The sequence below is a fragment of the Accipiter gentilis genome, chromosome 8 (genome assembly GCF_929443795.1).
Source record: "Accipiter gentilis chromosome 8, bAccGen1.1, whole genome shotgun sequence".
Lineage (NCBI taxonomy): Eukaryota > Metazoa > Chordata > Aves > Accipitriformes > Accipitridae > Astur > Astur gentilis.
The window spans coordinates 6,513,103-6,535,570 of NC_064887.1; the positions used below are offsets into that span (position 1 = coordinate 6,513,103).

General features: G+C 43.2%; 3 protein-coding genes across 4 annotated transcripts in view; 2 read left to right on the forward strand and 1 right to left on the reverse strand.

The window, feature by feature from the left end:
* NDC1 (NDC1 transmembrane nucleoporin) overlaps positions 1-10,528 on the forward strand; it is a 17,225-nt gene extending 6,697 nt beyond the window's left edge. For both annotated transcript variants that reach the window (XM_049809180.1, XM_049809181.1), the window contains 10 exons: positions 1,507-1,599; positions 2,894-2,975; positions 3,864-4,019; positions 5,095-5,349; positions 5,483-5,601; positions 5,849-5,899; positions 6,931-6,994; positions 8,200-8,300; positions 9,240-9,400; positions 10,266-10,528. In XM_049809180.1, coding sequence (XP_049665137.1) covers positions 1,507-1,599; positions 2,894-2,975; positions 3,864-4,019; positions 5,095-5,349; positions 5,483-5,601; positions 5,849-5,899; positions 6,931-6,994; positions 8,200-8,300; positions 9,240-9,400; positions 10,266-10,329 — 1,146 coding nt within the window. In that variant the 3' untranslated portion in view covers positions 10,330-10,528. The remainder of the gene's footprint in view (positions 1-1,506; positions 1,600-2,893; positions 2,976-3,863; positions 4,020-5,094; positions 5,350-5,482; positions 5,602-5,848; positions 5,900-6,930; positions 6,995-8,199; positions 8,301-9,239; positions 9,401-10,265) is intronic.
* Positions 1-18,425, reverse strand: part of LOC126041562 (translation initiation factor IF-2-like) — a 26,545-nt gene extending 8,120 nt beyond the window's left edge. The window contains exon 1 of the mRNA XM_049807423.1: positions 18,260-18,425. Coding sequence (XP_049663380.1) covers positions 18,260-18,425 — 166 coding nt within the window. The remainder of the gene's footprint in view (positions 1-18,259) is intronic.
* Positions 18,426-21,309: 2,884 nt separating this feature from the next.
* The window catches only part of GLIS1 (GLIS family zinc finger 1), a 207,064-nt gene continuing 205,905 nt past the window's right edge, over positions 21,310-22,468 (forward strand). Inside the window, exons 1-2 of the mRNA XM_049809178.1 lie at positions 21,310-21,414; positions 22,040-22,429. Coding sequence (XP_049665135.1) covers positions 22,078-22,429 — 352 coding nt within the window. The 5' untranslated portion in view covers positions 21,310-21,414; positions 22,040-22,077. The remainder of the gene's footprint in view (positions 21,415-22,039; positions 22,430-22,468) is intronic.

A 22,468-nucleotide genomic window follows, 5' to 3' on the forward strand; every position in this document is an offset into this window, starting at 1 on the left:
GAAACTGTATAGCACTCAATCCAATTTTACAGTAGGAAAGAGAACAAAGTGCTGTCAGTTTTCTGTGTGCTAAGCTCTAGCAATCTCAAATTTAAGCAAACTATCAGAGTTCTCCAAAGCAGAGACATGTTAATCTAATTCAGGCTGCAGAATTAAAATAGACTTCAAGCAATCTTGGGAATTAAGGCACTTGTGCTTTTTCATTCAATCATAAAATTACAAATTAATATGGCTAAAAAAAGACCATTTAAATATGTAATGAATCTTGTTAGAATAAAAGTGAGAACATGACTGAAGAGGGCGGGGGGCAGGAAGCCTCGCCAACAAAGAATTGGAGAAGACTTGATCTTTGCTGACAAATCCAGATACTTCTTCGTAAGAATACAGAGGAAAAAATTGTTCATCTAACTTGACTTTTTTTAAAAAAAAACAACCACAAAACAAACATTACTGGACTGCAGATTAGTAGGAAAAGAACCACGGTTTAAATCCTGGTGAAACACTCTTATGGCATGAAATGGCATACAGTGCTTGTCAATGTCTGTAATTATTGTATTGCTTATAAAACTGGAAGACAAAAGAAACATCCAGCTGTGAAGGTATAAAATGGACCTTGCCCTTTTGACTGTTGAACAAAAGATTTGTTTATCCACGTCATTTTTTTTTTTAATGAGCTAAAAAACTTTGAAAGCTGTTTGTAGATATTTGCATAGTGTTAACTGAAAAGTCAGGAAACAAAATTGTAAACTTAGACCGCATGAAGTCACTTTATTAACACTTTGAAAGCAATTGCTATCTCAAATTTCAATTTTGCAGTTGGAAACAGAGGAGACTAAAGCTATGATATGTAAAATGAGTGCAGTAACACAAAACTGATAGGTAATCTGTGCCCAAACTGGTCCATGTTAAATAGTATTAAAAAGATGCAATGTTTGATACAATTTAAGCACTGCTATTTATGTTTTTAATTTTGTAGCCACAAGAACAGAAATTCTGTTAAAACACAGAATATGAATATCATTATGATAAAAATAAAAACCTGTTAGTTTATCAGTGAAACAATGCAAAAGAAGAATTTAAAAAATATTTTATTATTTGGTGAAAGAACCCTCAATTCTTTACCAGAGTGGTTACACTGTTGAAGATAGACATTACAGTTTAGATTTCAGTCTGGTTTCTGAATATGGTGTGAATACTAGTTTTTCCTGGGTATGTGGTTAGTGAAATGTCTTCTCATAATGATACGATGCCCCTAGCTATGAATTATGTGGGTACATGGAAGGTATTTGAAGATAAATATGTCTGAGTTTTCTAAGATTTCTTAATTTAAGGAGTAAAGTCTTTTTGGTTCTACGTTAGAAATTTCAGGCTAGTTTGCAGTAGGTTGAAGCAATGGGGTATTTTGTAGTTCATCATCATCTGACAAGTAACAGCTTAGGTGTGGTCTTTCATAAGGTTTTCTTGTGTTTTGCTCTGTATAACACAACTTCTGATGTTTATATTTAGACGCATCACTTCCCTGTCCAGCCAACTTTTGCTGAGGAGACAGACCAGTGCCTGCCTAAAATCTTAAACAGCAACCCTCCCCTCATTATAAAGGTAATTGAATTCCCACCATCTTCCCATCTAGGTGTGTGCTGAGAAGGTGTTTCTCAAAGCATACAATCAGATCTTCTAGGTACCAGTTATTTTAACTGGTTCTTTTAAAAGCTGCTTCAGAACACTGGAGGCAGTTACAGTTAATGGTGAAAATTTGTTTAGTAGTGACATCTGCTGGTGCTCACCACATTGGGGCACTCTGAGCTGAAGACAGACTCATTTAATTAGAGGTAAGAGCTGTTTGTCTGCTGCATAAATATGTTAGTGCATACTGATGTTAAAACAGAAGGTTAGTGACATTCAGGTTTTATAACTCTTTCAACTTTGAGTCTTTGTCACATAAACAGGTGTTTTATCTTTGTACGCTCTTAATCCTTTACCCCTGATACTTATATTTGGGTTCTTATGTGTGTGTTCTCTCTTGAAGTTAAAATATTATTTCCATATTTATGTTGGAAGTTGTGTTTCTTTTTTAAAAAAGAGAATACTAAAAAGCTACTTAAAATTGTGAGTAAAGGAGAGTAATTTTGGTCTGACTATGGTAATCATTAATGGGATTTACTGATTATAATACTTAAAAATTGGAGACCTCATATAAGAAGTATTAGGTAAATAAAGATAAGAATATTTTCCTGCATGTGCAAAATCCATGTTTACTGATTATACAGATCTCTGATAAGACTAGAGGTATAACAGGCTGCAATCCATTTGAATCCTTTTTTAAGCTTTGCTGCACTATCAAAGGATGATGGGTGGGGAAGAGTCGAGTACAGCACAGTTAAAGGTAGAGGAAGTCTAATTTATAATTTCAGCCATTACTAAGGTGTTTAATTTATAATTGTATCTTGTATAGTGGGAAAAATCTGGTTATTTTTTGTTTGCCACATTAACTACTTAATCACATGAAAAAGCAGTATGAGGTCTGGTACCGTATAGCATACTGTGTAGTTGAGCTCTGGCTTGCAAAAACAGTTCTTTCCTTAGACTTTTCTGCGTCATAGATTCTTTCTGTCTGAGCTGTTAGCTGTTAAGATAAAAAAATGGTGTTAGATCTTCTTTAACTCCAAAGAAACAACTTATCAGTAAAGTTCTCTGAAGCTCTTACTAACTCAGCAGCCCTATCCAGAGCAGTTCTAGGGATGTGTCAGTCCTTTGCTAGCTTTCTTTTTCTGTTACATGGCTGGTTTTAGTCTGTGTGAACTCATTCTTTGTTAGGGATTACTTTTGTATGGATAACTACATTTTTAAAGGAAATACATTGGACTTGTGTGCACTAAAACATTTTCCTTTGTAGTTTTTAGCCTTACAAGACTTGATGTTACTTTCCCAATATTCTCCTGTTCGACGACAGGAAGTCTTTAGCCTTAGTCAGCCAGGTAATTACAAAAGCTATTTCATATTGATTCTTTTTCTTTTTTTTTTTAAAGTGTTAGTCAAATGCTTCTAGAAGTTACGTAATGCAGTGACGCATGCTACATAAGCCAGAAGGCCTCAAAAGTAAGAGTATCCTTATGGTGCCTTTTCCAAAAGGATGCTTAATCATCTATATTCATATTGTTTTACCTACTAAACTAAATGACTTCTGGTGCCTGTTGTTTGATTTAAGTGACAACCATGAGGGAACACAGGTCTTAACGTGCTGAAAGCAGGGTCCTCTTGACACCACCAGTCATGTAGTCCAAACTGAATAATCTCACAGATGGGTATGAACGCCTAATGTTGAGATGTGAGTGAGGGCAAATCAAGCATAAATAGTGAGTCACCACTAGAGTTGTGAAAGCAAACAATGATTATAATTTCAATTAGTATTCAGGCCTCTTGCTATATACAAAGATATGGCAGAGGTCAATTAAAACTGCTTAAAAGCCTTTAGGAACTTTTTGTTAAACCTCATCAGGAATTCTAGTGTTTGTACTACTTCAGAACTGTTTACCATCACCATTGATACTACTTTGTTCATTTTAGTTGTTAGTGATTTTAGATCTGATGGGCCAAACTGCCTATGTTTCCTGCTTGCTTAGCAGGTTTCACTAGTCTTTTTAAAGAGTTATCCATTGATGGGAGGATAGAATCTGTCCATGTTTTCATCTTCTCAGTACAAATAAACTGTCATGGTGAAAATGCACTGTCTTCTTAGAAATGGAGTGGTACTGTAACTTTGAAGCTTAGGCTGAGAGCATATGGGCACTGTCAGAATAGATAGAAGGGTGAGCATCTGGGTTAAGTGTACCTACTGCATTTCCTTTTTGTGTGCATACTGCTAGGTGGGCACCCGCACAACTGGACTGCAATATCAAGGGAGTGTTTGAGCCTTCTGAATGATCTGACTCAGAGGCTGATCGCACAGCAGGAAGCTGCAGCAGCAAATGGGAGAGTAAAGCAGCCAGCAGGAGAGCTGAAAGTATCTCCACAGACTCCAGGTATGTGAGGAAATGCTCATAATTGTTTGTAAAGCATGAAAGGACCAATAGATTACATAGGCACATTAGTCTCAATTAAGTTGTATGGGGAAAATGAGTCACGGGGTTTTCTGTAAATAAATGCAAACAAAAAAAGTCTCTCCCCCAATTTAATTTTAGGTATTATTGTTGAAATCCCAAAATAACTAGAAAACTTGAAAAGATCATGTTTACTCAGTTCGTTTACATTGCATGATGTTATGTTCAATACAGTATTTTTTCCACACTTGCATGAATTAAGCAAGTCTAATTATTACAGTTTTAGTCAGTGGTTCAACCTCGTACAGGGAGAACTTAAGTCTTGCCAAGGGATGCTTTGTAATTTGCATAGCTGCTCTTATAATTAGTTTAAGATGGTAAAATTAGTTTTTGTTTTGTTGTTGTGGGGACTTTGAATATGTTTGTGTGATTCACTAATATCACTGTAGGATAAGAAAAGCCAGTCTGACTCTTGAGCTGTGTGCAGCCTGCAAGCATTTCGGGTATTTTACATGCCAGACTTAGGCATCATTCCTGGCAGCAGAGCTGTGTTAGTATAGAGGGTGCCAGGTAATTGAATCCCTTAGTCAGTGCCTAGGATACAAGTGCCTGGGGAACGGCAGGGGACTGTCGGTATGTCAGAGGTGAATTTCTTCTAGTGCTGCTCTTTCTTGGATTTTGTGAGTGATGTGTCTTCTCTTATATACCACGCAGAATCAGAAAAAATTGCCATTCTTCTACAGGTAGCCTTTTTTCTAGTACTTAATCCTAAAAGCATACTTTATGTAGATAGCAGAGTGTAGCAATGCTAGCTAGCAAAAGGAGAAAAAGAAATCCAGAGGGATTCTTCTCATCACAGGCTGCTCTTAAACTGATGAACTTTTAAAACACTTCACGTGGATGTGTACTGCTTTGCAAAACCACAGTGGAAACAACGTCCTTTAATAAATCTGTAATGATAGAGAGGTTGTTGAAATAGCAATCAAATAACAAACCCATCTTTTATTTCATATGTGCCAGGCTGTTTGTCTTCATGTAGTGTGTTCTTTGTCATTAGGAGCCCTTGTGACAGAAGATATGTCTTTCCAGTCACAGAGGTCTAATATTGCTCCCAGAGCCTCCATGTCTTCGCTGGTTAAATCATCCTTAATGCCCTTAAAGACATCACCTGGGTCTGATGTTGGTTCGCCTTTCAGCTCACCTGCTTTAAGTTGCAAGATGGGAATTCTGGATGTAAACTCTCCTTGGCATGGATCAGTCCAAAGTCCTCAAGTTACGAGAAGGGGACCAAAGCTGTGGACATCAGGTTCAGGTAGAGATTCTTCCACAGCACTGTTTCTAGCCTTGTAGTTGTAAGTGTAGTAGGCATGTCAATAGAGATCTGTATCTTGAGGATTTAAGTGACAGCAACCAGTTTATCTAAAGATACTGTATTTCTCTTGTAGATCTGCAAATGAACGGTTCCCACCATGAATCCTTCCCACTGCTCTCTGCTGCAGGAGTTGGCAGTGAGGCAGTACAGCCAAGAGTTATTTACACATGGCTTCAGAACAAGCAACAACAGGTAGAGTAAAAGTTGCAGTACAGATAGGTTGCAGCCAGCGCAGCTTAAGTGTTGTCTCTTCTGAAAGAACTTTCCATTTTTGTTAAATGAATACTTCCTTCTTCAATTAGCTTACATAACAGAAATCCTTCTCCCCCACCCCCCAATCCCTTTATGCTGCAAGATGATGGTAGGGTTGTGGAGGGGGCAACTTTGCATGCCTTCAGATAAATACAGATTATATTTTTAATCTTTTGTTTCTTTTCAGATAAAAACCTTTTTGTCAAAACGAGTGCTGATAATGTATTTCTTCAGTAAGGTAATCATGATCTTTTGTGAGTGAGCAGTATGGACTAGAAATGCATGAGCATATGGATTCTGCTGTGGCACTATGTACCTTTTCCATATAGTAACAGTTCTAAAACCTTTCTTTTCATCTAAGGCTTTCCATAAGTACAACTTTGTCCTTACTGTGAGTTTCATAGCAGAATTATCCCCTACCTGCATAAAAAAGAGTGATAATACTTGTTTAAACTCATCTGGTTATAAACTGCTTTTTGCTTAAAGCATCATGTACTAGTAAAACACAACTGAGAACTTAAATGCAATTGTCTCAGAATACTAATGTAAGATGACATGGCTTCCAGTTAATTTTAAAATTCCTCTAACTGCTTTTTGTTAGGTCAGTGTACCAAATAAATTCTTTATAGCTTTCCTTTGTGGGAGAAGTGGTAGCTAGAATGTTGGGAATTTCTCCTTATGAAATATTGGTACTAATACTACTACTACTTGACGGTTGGACTCCATGATCTTAAAGGTCTTTTCCAACCTAAATGATTCTATGATTCTACTTTTCAAGTGAACTTGAACACTTAACTAAACTTGCATAGTGTTTACACAAAAAAACAATTGGGTATTTCTCTTAGCATAATTGAATAATAACTCAGTTACGTTCTATAGAAGCATCCTCCTCTAATTTAGGTCTTTGTTTTTCAGGGATTTAAATGTTTTCTGCAAGCAGAAATCATATTTTTATAAGCAGATCTTTTCTGTGTATGCGATAATGGTTTATGTTTACATGTACAGCAGTGTTTTGTGATCAGTTATAGACTGGACTTTTTTGAAGTCCCAGTTATAGCTATAGCTTTGTGAGAAGCTTCTGTCCAAAATGAATTTTAGTTTCTTAAAAGATTAGATTTTTTGGGTATTCCCAGAGATCCGTCAGCCTTACAGGTCTTTTTTGAGGGGAGGGACATGACCCTATCAAATACGTAATACCTTAATTGAAACCGGCAATTTTTGGTGATGTTAGTTATAAAGTGCACTCAGAATGCTTTAATTTCTTCTCAGCACCCAGAAGCCTCCATCCAAGCTGTCTTCTCTGATGCCCAAATGCACATCTGGGCTTTGGAAGGTAAGCAATTTCTATTCCCAGGTAATCCATTCTATTGGCTCGTGGAACTGCGACAATTAAAAGGATCCGATTCCAGGTTTCTGGGGCTCTGTGCTTTATAAATGTAAAGGAAGAAAAATCTTTGAATCTATTTTGACAAAAACCTGACTGCATTTCAGATACCAACATGAATAAAGGTCTAATTCACTTGTTAGTTTTGCGACCCCATGTGAGATCTCTTAGTTTATTTTCTGCAGAGATTTGGTAGAGATTCCTAAACTTGATTTCTGTTGCTTTCCTCCCATGTGAACCCATGTATCACTTTTACATTTTTTTTCCAGTAACAGATTTATGATGTCTTTTTACAACAGCTTTTCTGACTAAAGGCTCTGAGTTTTTCTCTGTTAATCACAGAGGGTTGAGGCAGGGAGGCACTTAGGTAGTAACAAATAAATGGAAAAAGATGGTCTGCAGAGATTTAAAAGAACAGTGACAGTACGTGGTTGCACTATGGGATTTTCTTGTTTGTTTCAGTCACGAGCAAATACTGGTATTAATAGAATCTTTTATTAGATTTGACAGTGCAAAAGTTGATCTTTTTCTTGGGTAATATATTTTATGGGCAGATATGCTGTGCTGTGTCAGATTGAAGGTGATGAGTTGGGACCTATAGAGTCAGGAGATGAGAAATCACATTCAGTTTGCAGAAAAGCAGAAGATACCATTTGTGTGTTAACTAAGGGCAGCAGGATAGGTTGTAATTTTTTAAAATATGATAAACAAACAAGTAAACTGAGAAAGGATTTAAAGCTAAATCAAGGTTTCCCTCAAAGTAGTAGAGAGTTCTCGTACAAGCTGAACAAAGAAAGTTAAGTGATATGGAAATGTTTGTTTATGGCTAAAAGAATTGTGAAATAGGTCCTGTCTCGTGGTTGATGTCGGGTACAGCTCTGATCAGAGCAGTGGAAAGAAGGAGCCAATGCTTTTTTAAAATGTATTTTATATATAATCTATCTTGCCTTATCAACCTCAAACTATTGTACACCTGTCAAACCAGTGACTGGTTTAGTCCTGAAGCAAGCCAAAGCTGAGGTAACTGTCATCTGGCTGCCGGAAGTCCTGAAGAATTCCACCACACTAGTAGAATCTTTGGGCAAAACCATGATCTTTGTTAATGCTTCAGAACTTGAGAATTCAGTAATTATAGCAAACTTCTTTTTTTAAAGGTCTGTCTCATTTGGTAGCAGCCTCCTTTACTGAAGACCAATTTGGAGTTGTCCAAACTACACTGCCAGCTATCCTGAATACATTACTGACTCTTCAGGAGGTAAAAACTGTTAACTTTTCCTTACTGCAGAACAAGTTTAGGAGAAGAGAAGGAGTTTTGTTAATTTTATATTTTGACCTTCCTCACCAGTCATAGCATTCAAGTTGTTACCACTGTAGCAACTCTTCTGTAATTCATCTAAAAAAAACCAGCTAGCTGCCACTATGTGCATTATGAAACAGCTGAATAAAAACCTTGTTAGTTTTTTAAAATGTAGAAGTAGAAAGCATGTTTTTAATGGAATGTTTCATTAAAAAAAAAGTACTATGTGCTCAGTTAAAATTTCAAGGATGCAGCAATTATCATACTATGTTTTATGCGTAGTTGGGACTTAATCTTTATGTGGCTGTACACAATTCCTCGTGCAATTTGGAGACATTGCAAATCACAGCAGATATCTGTGTAGTATTTCTCTACTAATACTAAGACATTACTCTCAAATTACTGATGTTTGTGTAATGTGTATTTAAAAAAAATCCAGATTTGTTTCCAAGGCTATGTGTGTCCTATTGACATAATAATTTTACAGTGCCTTAATGGAGATTCTTGGAAAGAATTTAGCGGTTATCAAAGTTCTTCAGTGTAAGTCATCTATTCCAAGAAACAGGCACTGGGGTGGGGGGTGTAACCAGTACCCTTGTTTCTGAAAGAAACAAGTCATAATACAGGACAGAGTTGTATTTCTATTGCAGTGTGTGCTGTGCTTAGCATTTAAGACTCATTAACAGAGAATCTTATTTCATAGAACTTGGTTCTATGTTCATGTTGTTGGCCAGGAAATGCAAGGTCAAGCTCAGTCTCCAGTACATTTTTGTGTGTCTTGGTGGAATTTCTGAACTTGCACTTTCTTTTTGCTTTATTTGACATAAACATGTTGCTAGTTACATTATGAAATAACTGAACAGATGAAACAAGTTCATTTATGTTTTTCTCAATCAGGTTGTAGACAGACATTTCAAACTGCCTCATGTTTCTAGCAAGCCCCCCAGGATTTCAGGAAGTCTGGTGGACACCTCCTACAAAACATTACGATTTGCACTTAGAGCATCTCTGAAAACAGCACTATACCGAATAACTACCGTCTTTGGAGAACACTTGAAGTAAGAACTTTTTCATGATTGCTTGCTTGCTAAGTTTAGTTTAAATTATTGTTATTGTAGGAGCTGTGAAAAGAGAATTTTTTTGGCAAAAATCCCTTCAGGTTATTATTCTAACATGGTATTTTAGCATTTTTTTTATTTATGGAATGTTAAAATTCTTGTATGGATATATGGTCTCCTTAGAAACTTACTATTCATAGATTTCTGGGCAATTTTTCTTAGTGACTTTTCATGAACTCTTTAAAAGCAGTCCATGCATACCACTTGTTTAATAAATCTTAGCTGTTGAAAAGAAAGTAAATAGAGACAATTACCTGTTCTGTAGGGAGAGAGTCCTGAGAATCCTATGAAAAGTCCAAATAATCAAATTCCCTTGCTGCTTGGTTGTGGGATGGCTCTTTCTCAGCTACTGTCACAGCAGGCAGACTTTCATACTTGGCCTCTGAATTTGTGGGACTGAAACTCCTGCAGTATCTGCCCATCTCTCCCTGTGGGGATGAAATGTCAGTCAGTTTGGAAGTGCTCAATATACAGAAGAGAGAATTTTAAGAGATTCTTTCTTATCTAAATCGTTCTTGCAAGTTAAACAATTGCTTGTGTGTGTTTAAAGGTAAGGAAATAGGCTAGATTTCTTGGGACAAGTGTGGTTTAGTAGTGGAAGCTGTTGAGGTTAAGAATTGACAGTTTTAGGGGTTAATAAACTTTTTGTCTTGGACTGTAGGTTTTTCATACAGCTAGGTTTTCTAAAATTTAGCTTCAGTGTAATTTTTTATTTCAATGTGTACTTAATTTTGGCATGAGGCTTAATTTTTGTGGTGTATTACATTTAATGTAAAATCTTATGTTCTGCATTTGTTGTTTTTAGTGCAGTGCAAGTGTCCACAGAACATAAGAAAAGACTTCAGCAATTCTTGGAATACAAAGAATAAATAACAGATTTTGATGCAGCTACGTTTGTCTTTTTTCAACGCTCTTGGTAAGAAGAAAGTGGGACTAATGAGCCTTTTTATCTTGGCTTTTTGGAAGAGCATATGGAAGTACAAGTCACAGAACAAAACTCTTAGAACTGTAGAAGAGCTCTTCTGGGTTTGGATAATCTTTTGTATAATAAAACTTTTTTAAAATTCATCTTGCCTTCTTTTAATATCACTTACAAATGAGAAAGTGTCAGTTCTTACTTTATGTAAGACTATGACGTTTGAGTTACTTTGTCACTCAGATCCTTCACTGTTTTTCACGATGTATTCTTTCCCTACCCTTTCCTGTTAAAGGGCTGAGTAGAGATTTACATAGATGCTTAGTGTGCCTAAGTGTTCCATAAATTTAGTTGATAACACTTGTAGTGCAGATGAAGTGTGTACTTTAAGAGTAGGAAACAGATGTGCCCAGGAATAAAACATGTTAGTCTTCTGTAAGATGGAAATATTCCTTCAGAGCAAAATGGGTGTGCAGAAAGGCATTGTTAAGACACAAATACTGCTTGAAAAGCTAGCAGCTTGGATTTTATCTTTAAGGTGACCTAGGAAACTAAGTTCTGCTCTACGCTGAAACAGAGAGGAAATATTACTGCATTTAGTAAAACTCCTCAGTGATGATATTATGAATGAAAGTTTAGACCAAGAGCTTTCTGTTAAGGGGGATAGGAAGGAAGTTCGCAGCATATTTTCAAAATAATATACATTATTGGTAGCTTCTGGTGAAAAAGATGACTTTTTAAAAGCATTTTTTTAAGCTTTTTATCTGGAAGTAAACCTGTCCCAATTGTTTGAAAATTAACTACTCAATTTTTAAACTGACTCCAGTTATTGTGATATCTACACTAGAAAACATGTATGGAGTATGAAGAGCTTAGATGTAGCTGCAGTACCTTACTGTAATTTCCTTGAGATAACAGTAAGCTAAATGGTCTTGCAAATGAATTTAGTGTGATAAAGGGAAACAAAATCTGGATCATTTTTCTTCCATTCTCTTCAGTGCTGTTAGTCCTATGGGGTTGCATTTTTTGGTAGAGGACCTAAGATCTGAAGATGGCCATGGTGTCAGTTACATTGGTGTGATGAAGTGATCAGCTGATAGTGGGTGGTTGTGTAGTAATAATTCTTTAGGGGGCCTGTAAGGTTTGGATAAAAGAGAGAGCCCCAAATCCACAACGAGACCTGCATATTGCTTTCCTCAGTACAGAGACATGTTATCTTCTTGTAATGCAGACACTGCATGTGTTAGATTTGATAGTGGAAATTAGAACTATATTGTCCTTTTGCGTTCAGATGGCTTACAGCAAACACTGTAAGGTGATGGACAGCCTTTCATTATATTTAAAGGTTAAGCACAAAGTCTTTTAAAGTTTCCCAAAGCTTAACTTCTGCCACAGGTTTGACTATTATGTCAAAGACTCTTGCCTGCTTGGCTTATTAAATAATTCAGTTTGCTTATTTTCTGGTATTGCAATGTGCACCTGGAGTTAAAATGGTGCTTTAGTTAGTACCTCAGGTGTAACTGTTGACCCAAATACTTCAGCTGAAAGTTTGAAATAAATTTTTCATGCATTTAAACAGGTGCAGAATATTTTTTTTATTGCTCTGGTATTTTCTGCAACATTCCCACAACTATAAGCTGTAAGTTGTAATTAACAGTGTTATGGTTGTCAGCAGCAGGCTTAAAATGCAGATGACTTTTTGATGCCAAAGTGCTTGAGGTCTGTCCTCCTTGTGTTGCAGTAGAGATTTGCACATGACATCTGCTAATGTGCATGTGATTCATGGCATTCTCTGTGTATGACAGAAGAGCTTTCAAAAGCTGATTGCTTTGTGGTTTCTTTAAAAGCTCCAATTCTTAAAGAGCTGTAGACTTTTTTTTTTAATGCCCTTACTTAAAAGTGCATCTTTAACAGTATCTCATCCTTATGAATGTAAGTGTTCAAGAATATAAAGTGTATGGTGGGTGCCCTCTGAAGATGCAGTAACTGGCTGACACAACTCAAATGGGGACAACATCTTATTCTAGTTTTGGCTTTGGGAATAATTATATTCCTCTGGCAAACTGTGCTGGTGTTTCAAGTCCTTATACATACTTCTGTCTTAACATAATCAGTCTGTGAAGCCTCTGTGAGGTATGGGAAGAGTCTCTCGAGTTCAGTTCTGCATTCTGGGTAATGAGGAAAAAAATAAAGCCTTTTTCCAATTGGTTTCTATGTAACTGCAGTTAAATTGGATCCCCCAAGCCTGATAATATTTCTCACCTGTTTAATCATCTCAAAGCTAAGCTGCATCTTCTTGCAGGATTGCCTACTGCATGCACAAGTGAAACTGATAGAATTTGGTTAGATTGCTATTCTGGTAACCTCATGAACTACCTCCCTCTCCCTACAGGTTAGCTGTAGTCAAGAGTATCTGAAATTATTTCCACTGCAGCTGTGGAGAGGTACGCAGTTGATGGTGCAGATCTGTTTTCCTGTTACAATGGAGTAATGAAATAGAGGCTTTTTAGCTCTTAAGAAATCTCTTGTAAATCTGAAAAAAACTCTATCCTGCTTCATTTCCTGAAATACAACTTTGAAAATTCAGACTGGGTGGACAAACACGGTGGCCCTAGTCCTTGAAACTATTGCATGCACAGTGCTGTATCCGAGGGAGCTGGGAAGGACTCGCTCCCTCAACAGGAGCACTTTGCTGCTTTGGAGAATTGTCTTGATGCCAATTGCAGCTCAGGGCCTGAATGCACCCTTGAAATGAAGTGGTTTCGATTCTGCTGCTGCTTACTTTGAACAGAGGCTGTATTGTGTGTACTGCGCTTGGTGTCTTAAGACCTTAAGCAGCCATCTTCCCACCTACTGAGATACACGTATGGCTCCGAGGGCAAGGCAAGCACCCCTGCAGATCCATCCAGGTCCAACTATGGAGGTACCAGTCTCTTGCTGCTGAATTTGCTGGTACCTATTCAGTCACAGGCAAGTCATGCAGTCTGTGGGCTATGTGCTCACCAGACCTCCCCCATGGCTGCTGGAACTGGTCATGTGTGGGATCTGATGCTCTGCCTGGTGGGGGGCTGACACTTTTGGGAGGTTGGGTGTATGTGAATCCATATGAGGTGGCCCTAGGAGCACCCTCAGCTGTGGAGATGCTTCTTGCCCTGTGCAATAGTGCTGTCCCCTGTCCCCAGGGGATGAATGGTGGCAGATTGCAGTGCTTTGCATGTTCAGGCAGGCATTTCATAGCTGCAGGGCTTCACATGCTGACAGCAGCCATGTTCCCACCACTCCCGTCACCACCTTTCTGCAAAGATGCAATAAAAAGGTGAAGGTCTGGGTGGAATCATCACAGATGCTGCAAGTTGAGGACCCTCCCCACTACCTACACCCCTTCCTCCCCCTGTGGTGTTGGTATTTTCCATTGCCAGTACTGTGTTAACAAGTTGCTACGTGGATTGAATGCATTTGGGTGCTGTGGACGTACCTGGAATGTGGTTTGCCAAGCTCTGGTATTGTAAGGGGATGTTCTTGCATCAGAATATTGCTTCCCCTCGCTGCAGACTCGTGGTAGGGATTTGTGTCTGGCACATCAGCTTTGGACAAACCTGCAGTGTAAACAAACTGCGCAGCTCCCTTATGTCCGAGAAAACAGCCTGAGAGAGAGCAAAACCTACATCATAGTCTGATTTCAGAAGACAAAAAATAAATTAGGGAAGACCTCATCTTTCTGCCCTTGAAAAAATCTTGAGACTACAGTAGAGCTAGTCAGTCAGGAGATAGATGAACATGGTGCCTCTGGAGCCTGCCATGAGATCAAAACACAAATTCAAGGGGAAATAGTTCTGTGGGTGGCCTGCTGGATACGCTAGCTGATTCTTCTAATAGATGGTGACAGCATAGGAGTTCTCTTTTTTTTTTTCTTTTACTTTTTTTTTAATCCCCCTAAAGAGTCAGTTCCTGAAGTAGGAAGAATTTCAGAGAAAACTGTGGCCTAAGAAGCACGTGTGCGTGCTCACGCAATCGTCAAAGGAACCAAGTGCTGAGTGAGTAGTACCTCCTCTCCCTCCCCTGCCCAAAACACACACAAAAAAAATACAGGCTTTGCCTTTTGCTTCTTGAATAACTCAACTTTTAAATCTGACTACTAAAACAATAATGCTGGGGCGGGCTGTTGTATTTAACTGCATCTTTTCTGGAAAGGTATGGTGAGAGCCCTGGAGCGAATTTTGAAGGAATTGGGAGCGGGAACATACAGCCTTCTGCGAGTCAAAGATTGTTATAGGTTATGTGTAAGCGTCATTAGCCACTCTTGCTCAGCAAGCTCCAGTTGTGGGCTTACTAATGTTAGATGTTTCAGATCCAGAGACAGGCTGGGTGACTACCTTCAGGGCAGACTTTGAGGACCAGGTAGATGGGGCACCAGCTTAGTAAGCCGCTGGCTTCCCTGTCTGTTTACCAGCAGAGGTCACTGCTCAAAGCAGGTTTGGGGAAGCACCAGGCTGCAGACCTTGGTGTCAGTGGTGGTACAAAGTTTTGGGTTGAGCACAGGGCTGCAGCTCAAAGTTAGATACTGAGGGGGCTGTTGCCTTTGCAGACCCTGGCAGTTGGGTCTGGGGAAGGCTTTATCAGCAACCACAAAGAGTGTTGTAGGAAGAGAAAGCTCTGTCTCATAGTTAGTGCAAGTTGAAAGCTGCCAGGGAGAAATGGATTTGTCCTTGCCTTTATCACAGAGATCCTGTGCAGCACTTCAGCTCTTCACAGGTAGCCACTCTGCAAGTCTCCCAGTTTCTGCATGCTTGGTTTGGGACACCAAGGGTCGAGTTTAACTGATGGAACTGGAAATGTGCTCTGCCATGTTAAATGCTTAAATAACCTGGAGTGAAGGGTGGGGGAAGCAGTCAGTCTTTGTCACAAGTTAAGCACTCAAACTAAAGCTTTTAGCTTCTGGGCGTCTGTTGTAAAATGGGGCTTAGTCTAACCCCACCCTACCTCACCTCCAACGATGATAACAAAATATTTGTTTGCAAATCTGTAGGCTGCTGCAGTGATGGACACCAAAGAAATGCCCTGGAGTAAATTAATAATTCTGTATTCTGCACAGGGCTTGGCTGATGTGCAGTAAATATATTCAATGTGTGGTCCACACACTATGCCAATAAGGAGAAAACAGAAGAGCGACTAGCTGCTCGTTCAGCAATCGCTATCTTCAGTGCATTGAATATATGGATCCCTAGGCAAAATAACTGTGGGGCCATGTTATAACGCCAGTACTAGAACTCATTTATAGTAGGTGTGAATCAAGGTTGTACCAGCATTTCTAGTCCTGGCGTGTCCCAGTGCTGAGGATTGGCTTTTATAAGCTGAACATTCTTAAGTTGTACTGTCCTGGGTTTTTTTGTTTGTTTATTTGTGACTTATGTTTATTTTACTACCTGTGTTGTGTATGCATGGTGTGAGAGATGAATCTGTTACGGACAGATGCAGAGAAATAATACAGATGAATGTTTGAGGAAGCTAACTGCAGGTGTAAACAACCACGTCCTCAATGGAGGCTGGTGGAACCCTTCTTTAGAGGTTTTTTTGCTCAAAGTCCTCTAGAATGATCTGCCAGTTAACTGGGGAAGCAGGAGGGAGGGAGAGATCTGTAGTGTTACAGTGGCTTTTGGAGATGCTGGTCATTTCTTGCAGCCTCTGCAAGACAAAGGTGGATTTAGGATTACTGTATGATTTTTCCCCAAATATGCTAGCTATTGAAAAAGAGATTGTTTTTAAAAGATAAGTCACAGTGATCTGAGGAATTTCTTTTTTCTAACTACAAGAGCTATAAACAAATCTGTAAGTTATGAGGCAATAGTTGAGTACATCGTTAGATAATGTGTGGTCAGTTTGACCCTGCTGTCTTAATTTGGGAGGTCATTTTAAAACCACTATAAAGAAGTGCTTTGTGCTGCCTTAAAGGGAAATGGGCAATCTCTAAGAAATGGGCATACTTACAGAGACAATCCCTTTGGCTTAGTTTTTGTTTGGTTGTTTCTTTTTTAACTATCTGTTGTGCCGTAAATTAAAACAAAAACAAGTCTGGACTTGGCATGCCTTTGTAAATAAACTGCTGTGTGTGAATCGACAGCTCATTTGCAACCAGGTTATTTATAACAAAGTTTGTTATTGCTCCCAACAGAGAGCTTGTTTTGCCCTATATTTAACAGAATGCTTATGGTAACACCTCCCACCTCTGTCTGTACTGCTGCAGATACACAAAGGCCTCACAACTTCAGCTGTGTCCTTTTGAAATTTAATTTTGTTGCCTGCTGGAGTAGAAGCAGGGATTTCAGTACGTGAACTAGAAATCAATACTTCAACTCCGCTTGTTTGCTCTGCACAGCTCGCCTTACCTGTATCCGTTCTGCTTCATTCCTCTCCTTCCACAGAAGGACTGCCTGGGGAACTGGAGTTTTCAGCTTCTATGAGTTTCTCGAAGATCCGGTTTGTGATCAGCCATAATGCTGAGGCCAGTTACAACTGTCCGTTCCTGACAAAGGTAAAGAGCACGCTTTGAAGACTGGATTTGGTGAACTGGGGTCTCCTTCACGTAATGTTCTTTTCCACCTTCCTGTTTCCTTCACCTTTTACAGATGATCCCTTATTGTCCTCATGTGTATTGAGCTCCCAGGCAGCAGCATCCTACACTAGGACAGCTGTGACCACAGGGTCTCATGCTGTCCGGAGCAAAGAGGCTGCATGTCTGCAAAAGCACCTGTAGACCCTGAGAAAACCACTGTTGTGGCAATGTCATGATCTTGGCTGGTACCAGCAGGGAAAAACTGAAGTATCAGACTAATTTAAACTTTGTTTTTCTCCTCCCTGCTCTGTCTAAGCTTTGAGTTGCGCCTGGTGTGATATGGCCTTGTGTGTGCTCAGGGCGCAGTTATGCTAGCTGTGCTGTGGTGGTGCAGGACTGCCTAGCTTCTGTGGCTAACGCGGTCCAGGAGCTGGTTTTGGTGTCGCAGCCTTGTCCTACCACCACCAATGCCCAGAACCACAAGGGCAGGGAACCTGTTGGTGTTTCAGTGCCGTCTGGCTGCAAGGACACCAATCGGCACAACTAGCACCGTTGCACCAGCAATTGTCTATGTCCTGGCTTTTTCTTAGTTGCCGTGAGGTACAATTTCACCACGGCCTGAGCTAGCCTTAGACTACCATCTGTTTTCTCTTTCTTTGGTCACCAGCTAGGAGTGAATGGGCAGATGGGCAAGTCTCTGATTACTTATCACCTGCGTCCTACCCACAAGACCTAGTGAGAGGTTATTCAGGCAAGCAGTTGCATTCCTCTGGATGTTTTTTTTTATCCCAAATTGCAACCTTACCTCTCATACCTGACTCGAAATGAAGCAACCCCCAGGGACTAGCTTCAGGGACTGAAGATGGCCTATCTGCCTCAACTGGAAGGTCTGCTTTGGTGATGGTGACTTCATTAACGGAGGGAAGAGGCAACTGGGCTAGCTGTGGGTCATGCAATGACCCATGACCACAGCCCTCAGCAACAGGAATGTTGACCAAGAAGGGAGAAATCTCCCCCCCATTCTATTAAAGGGAAAGTACTGCTGTCATGGGGAGAGAGGCCAACCAGTGACTGGTTTTCACAAGGACACAAGGAGGGGAGACACCCATCTAGCTCATGGATGTAGTGACAACATTGGGTGAATCAGTATTTGCCGTACAGCTTGTGCATACAGCAAAGTCATGGTGACCCAGGGCATAAAACAGTCTTAGCAGCCACGCTTGCACTTGCTTGGCCTTTGTTCCAGAACCAAAACATATGAAACGTCTTCTGATTCAGCAGGGAGAGAAAGGGAACTGCTTAACTCTTTCATTAGCAGTGATCCAAGGCGTACTTGCTCCTCCCAGCACTTGTTCCTCCACGTCTGGGGACTTGCTGGAGGAGCTAAGACGTTGCTTTGGAACAGCTCTGGGTGTCAAGTCTCTATCAGGCACAGCTAGGTCTGGAGGGGGATGTCCATCCACCGCCTGCTCCTCTTGCTCAGGCCCAGGGATGGGCATCCCCAGCTGGATGGTCTCAGCAAAGACAGGGCAGCTGCCAAAAGCCTCGCTCCAAACTGAGGAATCAGTGATGTGAGAGAAGGTTTGAGTCCATGGGGGCCTCATTTCCTATTAAAGGAATGTAGGTACCTGCAGCTTGAGCTATGCAGTCTACATCTCTGCGAGATGATCTGCCACGGAAAAATTTACCTCGCTGTGAAGGGCCTTAACCCTATGCGCTGTTGAAGCTTGGAGCTGTGATGTGCTTCAGTCCGAAGCCTTCCTGGATTATTTTTTTTTCCCACTCAGGGGGTGCCCAGAGCATGGAGGAGGCTCTGTGCCCCCTCCTGCCGGCGCAGCAGCCCAGCCCTGGGCTATTGGTAAGCGAGTGGCGGCACCTGCCGGTATTTTGCAGAATATTCTGGATAATGGTGAGAAAAAGCAATAGAATTAAACAGTGGTTCAGAGCAGGACACGCGTGGCCTGAGGTAGGGAATGCAGAATGATGGGGGTTAACGAGGTCAGAGCAGCCGAGGTGCTCAAGCTGCCCTTTTCCCTGCTTGCTGTGAAGATCCCGAACCATGAAAGAAAATCCCTCTAGGAAGTTACACAGTATATACAAAACTGCCTGTTTTCTAGGAAAGCCCCTCTAGTTTAGATATTCAGGCAGTGTGTATCAATATAGCTGCAATAATTTGCACAAGATGAGCCCATGTTCAGGAACCACCTAAACACTATTTTTTTTCCTGCGCTGGAAGCAGCCGATTACCCTGGTTACACTGTGTTCTGAGATAATATTTCCCTCAGTAAATTCTACTGCCTCTTCACGTCAGTGGGGTTTAGACCATTACCAACATGTATTTGTGTCTTAAATAATTACTGTTTCTGGTAGCACTGCCAGGTGCCTTTAGCATTTCCAAATCGAAGAGAAAGAGTGGCTCGGTCCTGAGGGCCCCACAGATGGATGGGACCGGGGAATGGATGTAGGTTAGCAGAGCACTGAGAGGCGTTGTGTGGCTGTAGAGAACAGCCACGTAGAGGGGTAATGTATGCTGAAAATTTTTACTTTGATTTTAGAAATCCCCAGGATATCACTACTAAAATTCAGTGTTTGTGCCAGCTAGTTGATATTTAGTTTTTGTTTCCTATAGAGGTAAGGTGGGAATTTCTCCCTTTTTGTAGCATCTTGCTCCCACTAACATATTCTGAGGACGTTTACCAGTTTTCAACTTCATTTGACAGAGAGCTATTAACTTCTGACAGTTTAAGATGTGGTTTTACAGAAGAAAAAGACCCTATTGCTGCCCTTGTTGAGGGGAAAAGCTGGCAAGCTCCTTTGGTAGACCTTAGGGCATCCACGCTGGGCAGGATGGTGGAAAGGCACTGCAAACGAGACTTCTTTAGTACTGCTTCTCCCAGAACTGCTTGTTCCATCTCAAGATCTCGTGTCTTTTATGGAGAATCGTCTCCCTCCCATCAAATCCACAACATTCATAGCATTTGCCAGGAAAAAGTCATGCCTTCCTGTCCTGACCGTTCCTTCACTCTGCAGGGTGGCATATGTTATTAAGGGGTTGGGTAAAACCGTGTGTGAGGCACTCTGTGCAGCATCTGTGCTGCAAGAAGATGAAGATCTCTGTTGTCTAGCTGCGGGACGCTCCTCAGGAGGGGGGTAGCAAGACGCCAGTTCAGTAGCTGTCCCTCCTCCTCGTGCTAGATCTCCCAAGCCTCTCCTTTAGGTTTGATGGGAACAGGCATGATTTCCAACCAGATGTCTATGTCTGATTTACACCCGTGTAAATCAGGGGTGACTCTGAGTCACCCCTATCTTTGAGCTGTCCTGGTGTCTTACAGACCTGCTGTGCTGCACCTGTGCTGACAGCAGCATGCAGGGCAGCAGGGTGCAGACATCCCCAGCCAGCAGAGTGGGCTGGTAAAGCTCGCTGGTGCAAAGCTGCACATCGTAGCTCAGCCTGCGTTCGCCTGGAGCCAGGCCCAAGCTAATAAACCCAGCCAGATTGCTTCCAGACCCGAGCTGGCCCAGGAGGAGCCAGCGCAAATGTCACTGCTCTGTGCTGCTTGCTCTGAGCTAGCTTAATTGTGTCTACTGGAGTGGGCCAGCTCCAGGCACCTGTAGGACAGGCCAGGAACGATGCGTGGCCGCCGCACAGACAGAAGCGCCGAACGCACCTGAAACCGCGTCATCGAGGCGATGTCTCGGCGAGGTTGTACCCGCCTCTGACGCGTCTCCAGCTTCCCAGGCCCAGGCCCTTGGCAAGGTTTTTGCTCTCTCCCGCTGCTCCTCCGTGACACGCTGCAGTCGCTGTGGCTTTTGCACAGAAGTTGTTTATAGGGCGCTGCAGGCTGTTCGGTGGCTGGGTGGTTCGCGGGTGTCCCACGGTTCCCGCCCGTTGCGTGCCTGGCACGGAGGCAGCCGGATGCCTGAGCAGGTGGCCTGGGGATGGGCAGCGGGGACCCTCGAGGCCCGCAGGCAGAGGGGAAGGGTCAGTGCGAGGGGAAAAATACATGGACCACTCCGGAGGCAAGTGGGCAAACGCAGGGACCTCTCACCGCCGGGGGTCGGGGGGGCACCGGAAAGGTGCGGGCCCTCTCACGGGGCCCGGGAGGTGCTGACCCTCTCCCGACGCCCGCGGCAAAGAGCGGGGTCCCCGGCTCCCTGTACCTCCTCCGGCGGGGCCAAGCGGTGACAGGCGGCCTGGCCGGGCCCGCGGGCGGCCCCCGCTCCCCGCCGCGCCCGATGTCAAAGCCCCGAGGGGCGGCCCCGGCGGCACAGCCCTCCCCCTGCCCGCCCCGACTGGCCCGAGCGAAGGGCTGGCCCCGCCGCCGCGCCAGGGTAATGGCCCGGGCCGCCTTCACTCTGGCAGCCGGCCCTGCGGCGGGGGAGCGGGGCTGAGCCCATGAGCCCGGCGCGGCGGCAGCGGCGGCAGGACGGGGCGCGGGGGCGGCGGGAGCCGGCGGGCAGCGCGTCCCCCCGGGCGGCCCCTCCCAGGTAGGAGCGCGGGGGGCGCGGCTGTCACCGCCGCGCTGAGGCGCTGCCCGCGCCCGGGCGGGCTCTCCCTCCTTCCCTCCCTCACGCACGTCTCGGCGCGTCGCCGGGGCCGGTGACCCAGGGGCCGCCGTGAGCCCGGCCTCAACGCCCGGCGTTGGCAAACGCTCCCCGCGGCGTTGCGCGCCCTGCCGCCGCGTCCGCCGTTGCCTGGGTGGCCGCTGTTTGGATGCCTCAGCTGAGAGGCACCGGCCTCGACACAACTCCGGCCGTGTGCCGGGCTCCCCTCCCCTCCTTTCCCGGCCGGTCTCGCCTTCCCGGGAGCGATCACGAAAAGCCCGGTGTTGCCTAGAGAGAGAGGAAAGCGAACGCGCGGGGCCCAGCCTCCCGTCCCCGTTCACCGCCTCCCCCCCCCCCCCCCAGCCGGTGTGCGTGAGAGAGCGAGCGGGGCTGTGGACAGCCTCCCGCCACCCGGGCGGCCGTTAACGGCCGTTGGCGGCGCGCGCGGCGGGGGCTGAGGCGGCGGCCGGTGCGGGGCTGAGGAGGAGGAGGAGGAGGCGGCGGGGGCTGAGGCGGCGGCCGGCGCTGACACCCGCTCCCCCCCTCCCCCGTGTGCCGCTCGGTGCAGGAGAGCGGCGAGGGCCCCGGCAGCAGGCGGACGCGGACATGCACTGTGAGCCCGCGGGGGGTCAGAAAGCCAGCGCCGGGCCGGCCAGCTTCGAGGTGACCGATCAATGCCGGGGAGAGCCTCGGAAGGAAGTGCCGCGGGTGACTCGTCCCAGCGCTGGTAAAGCTCTCTTGAATCCTCAGATGTCCTTTAAAATAACTGTCAGCAACGGCAGCGACCACACGGAGCCTCAGCAGAGCCCCCCTGAAATGTCAGCGCCTCTGCTAGATTTCATCCCCAAAAGACCCAGCATATTCGAGAGGATCCCAATTCTGCCGAGGGCGCAGGAGCTGCGATGCGCTAGAGGCTCTAAAGATTATTTCCAGCAGCAGAAACATCAAAGCGTGAAGGGTGAGTTTAAAAATGCATGAACTGAACACTACCACCACC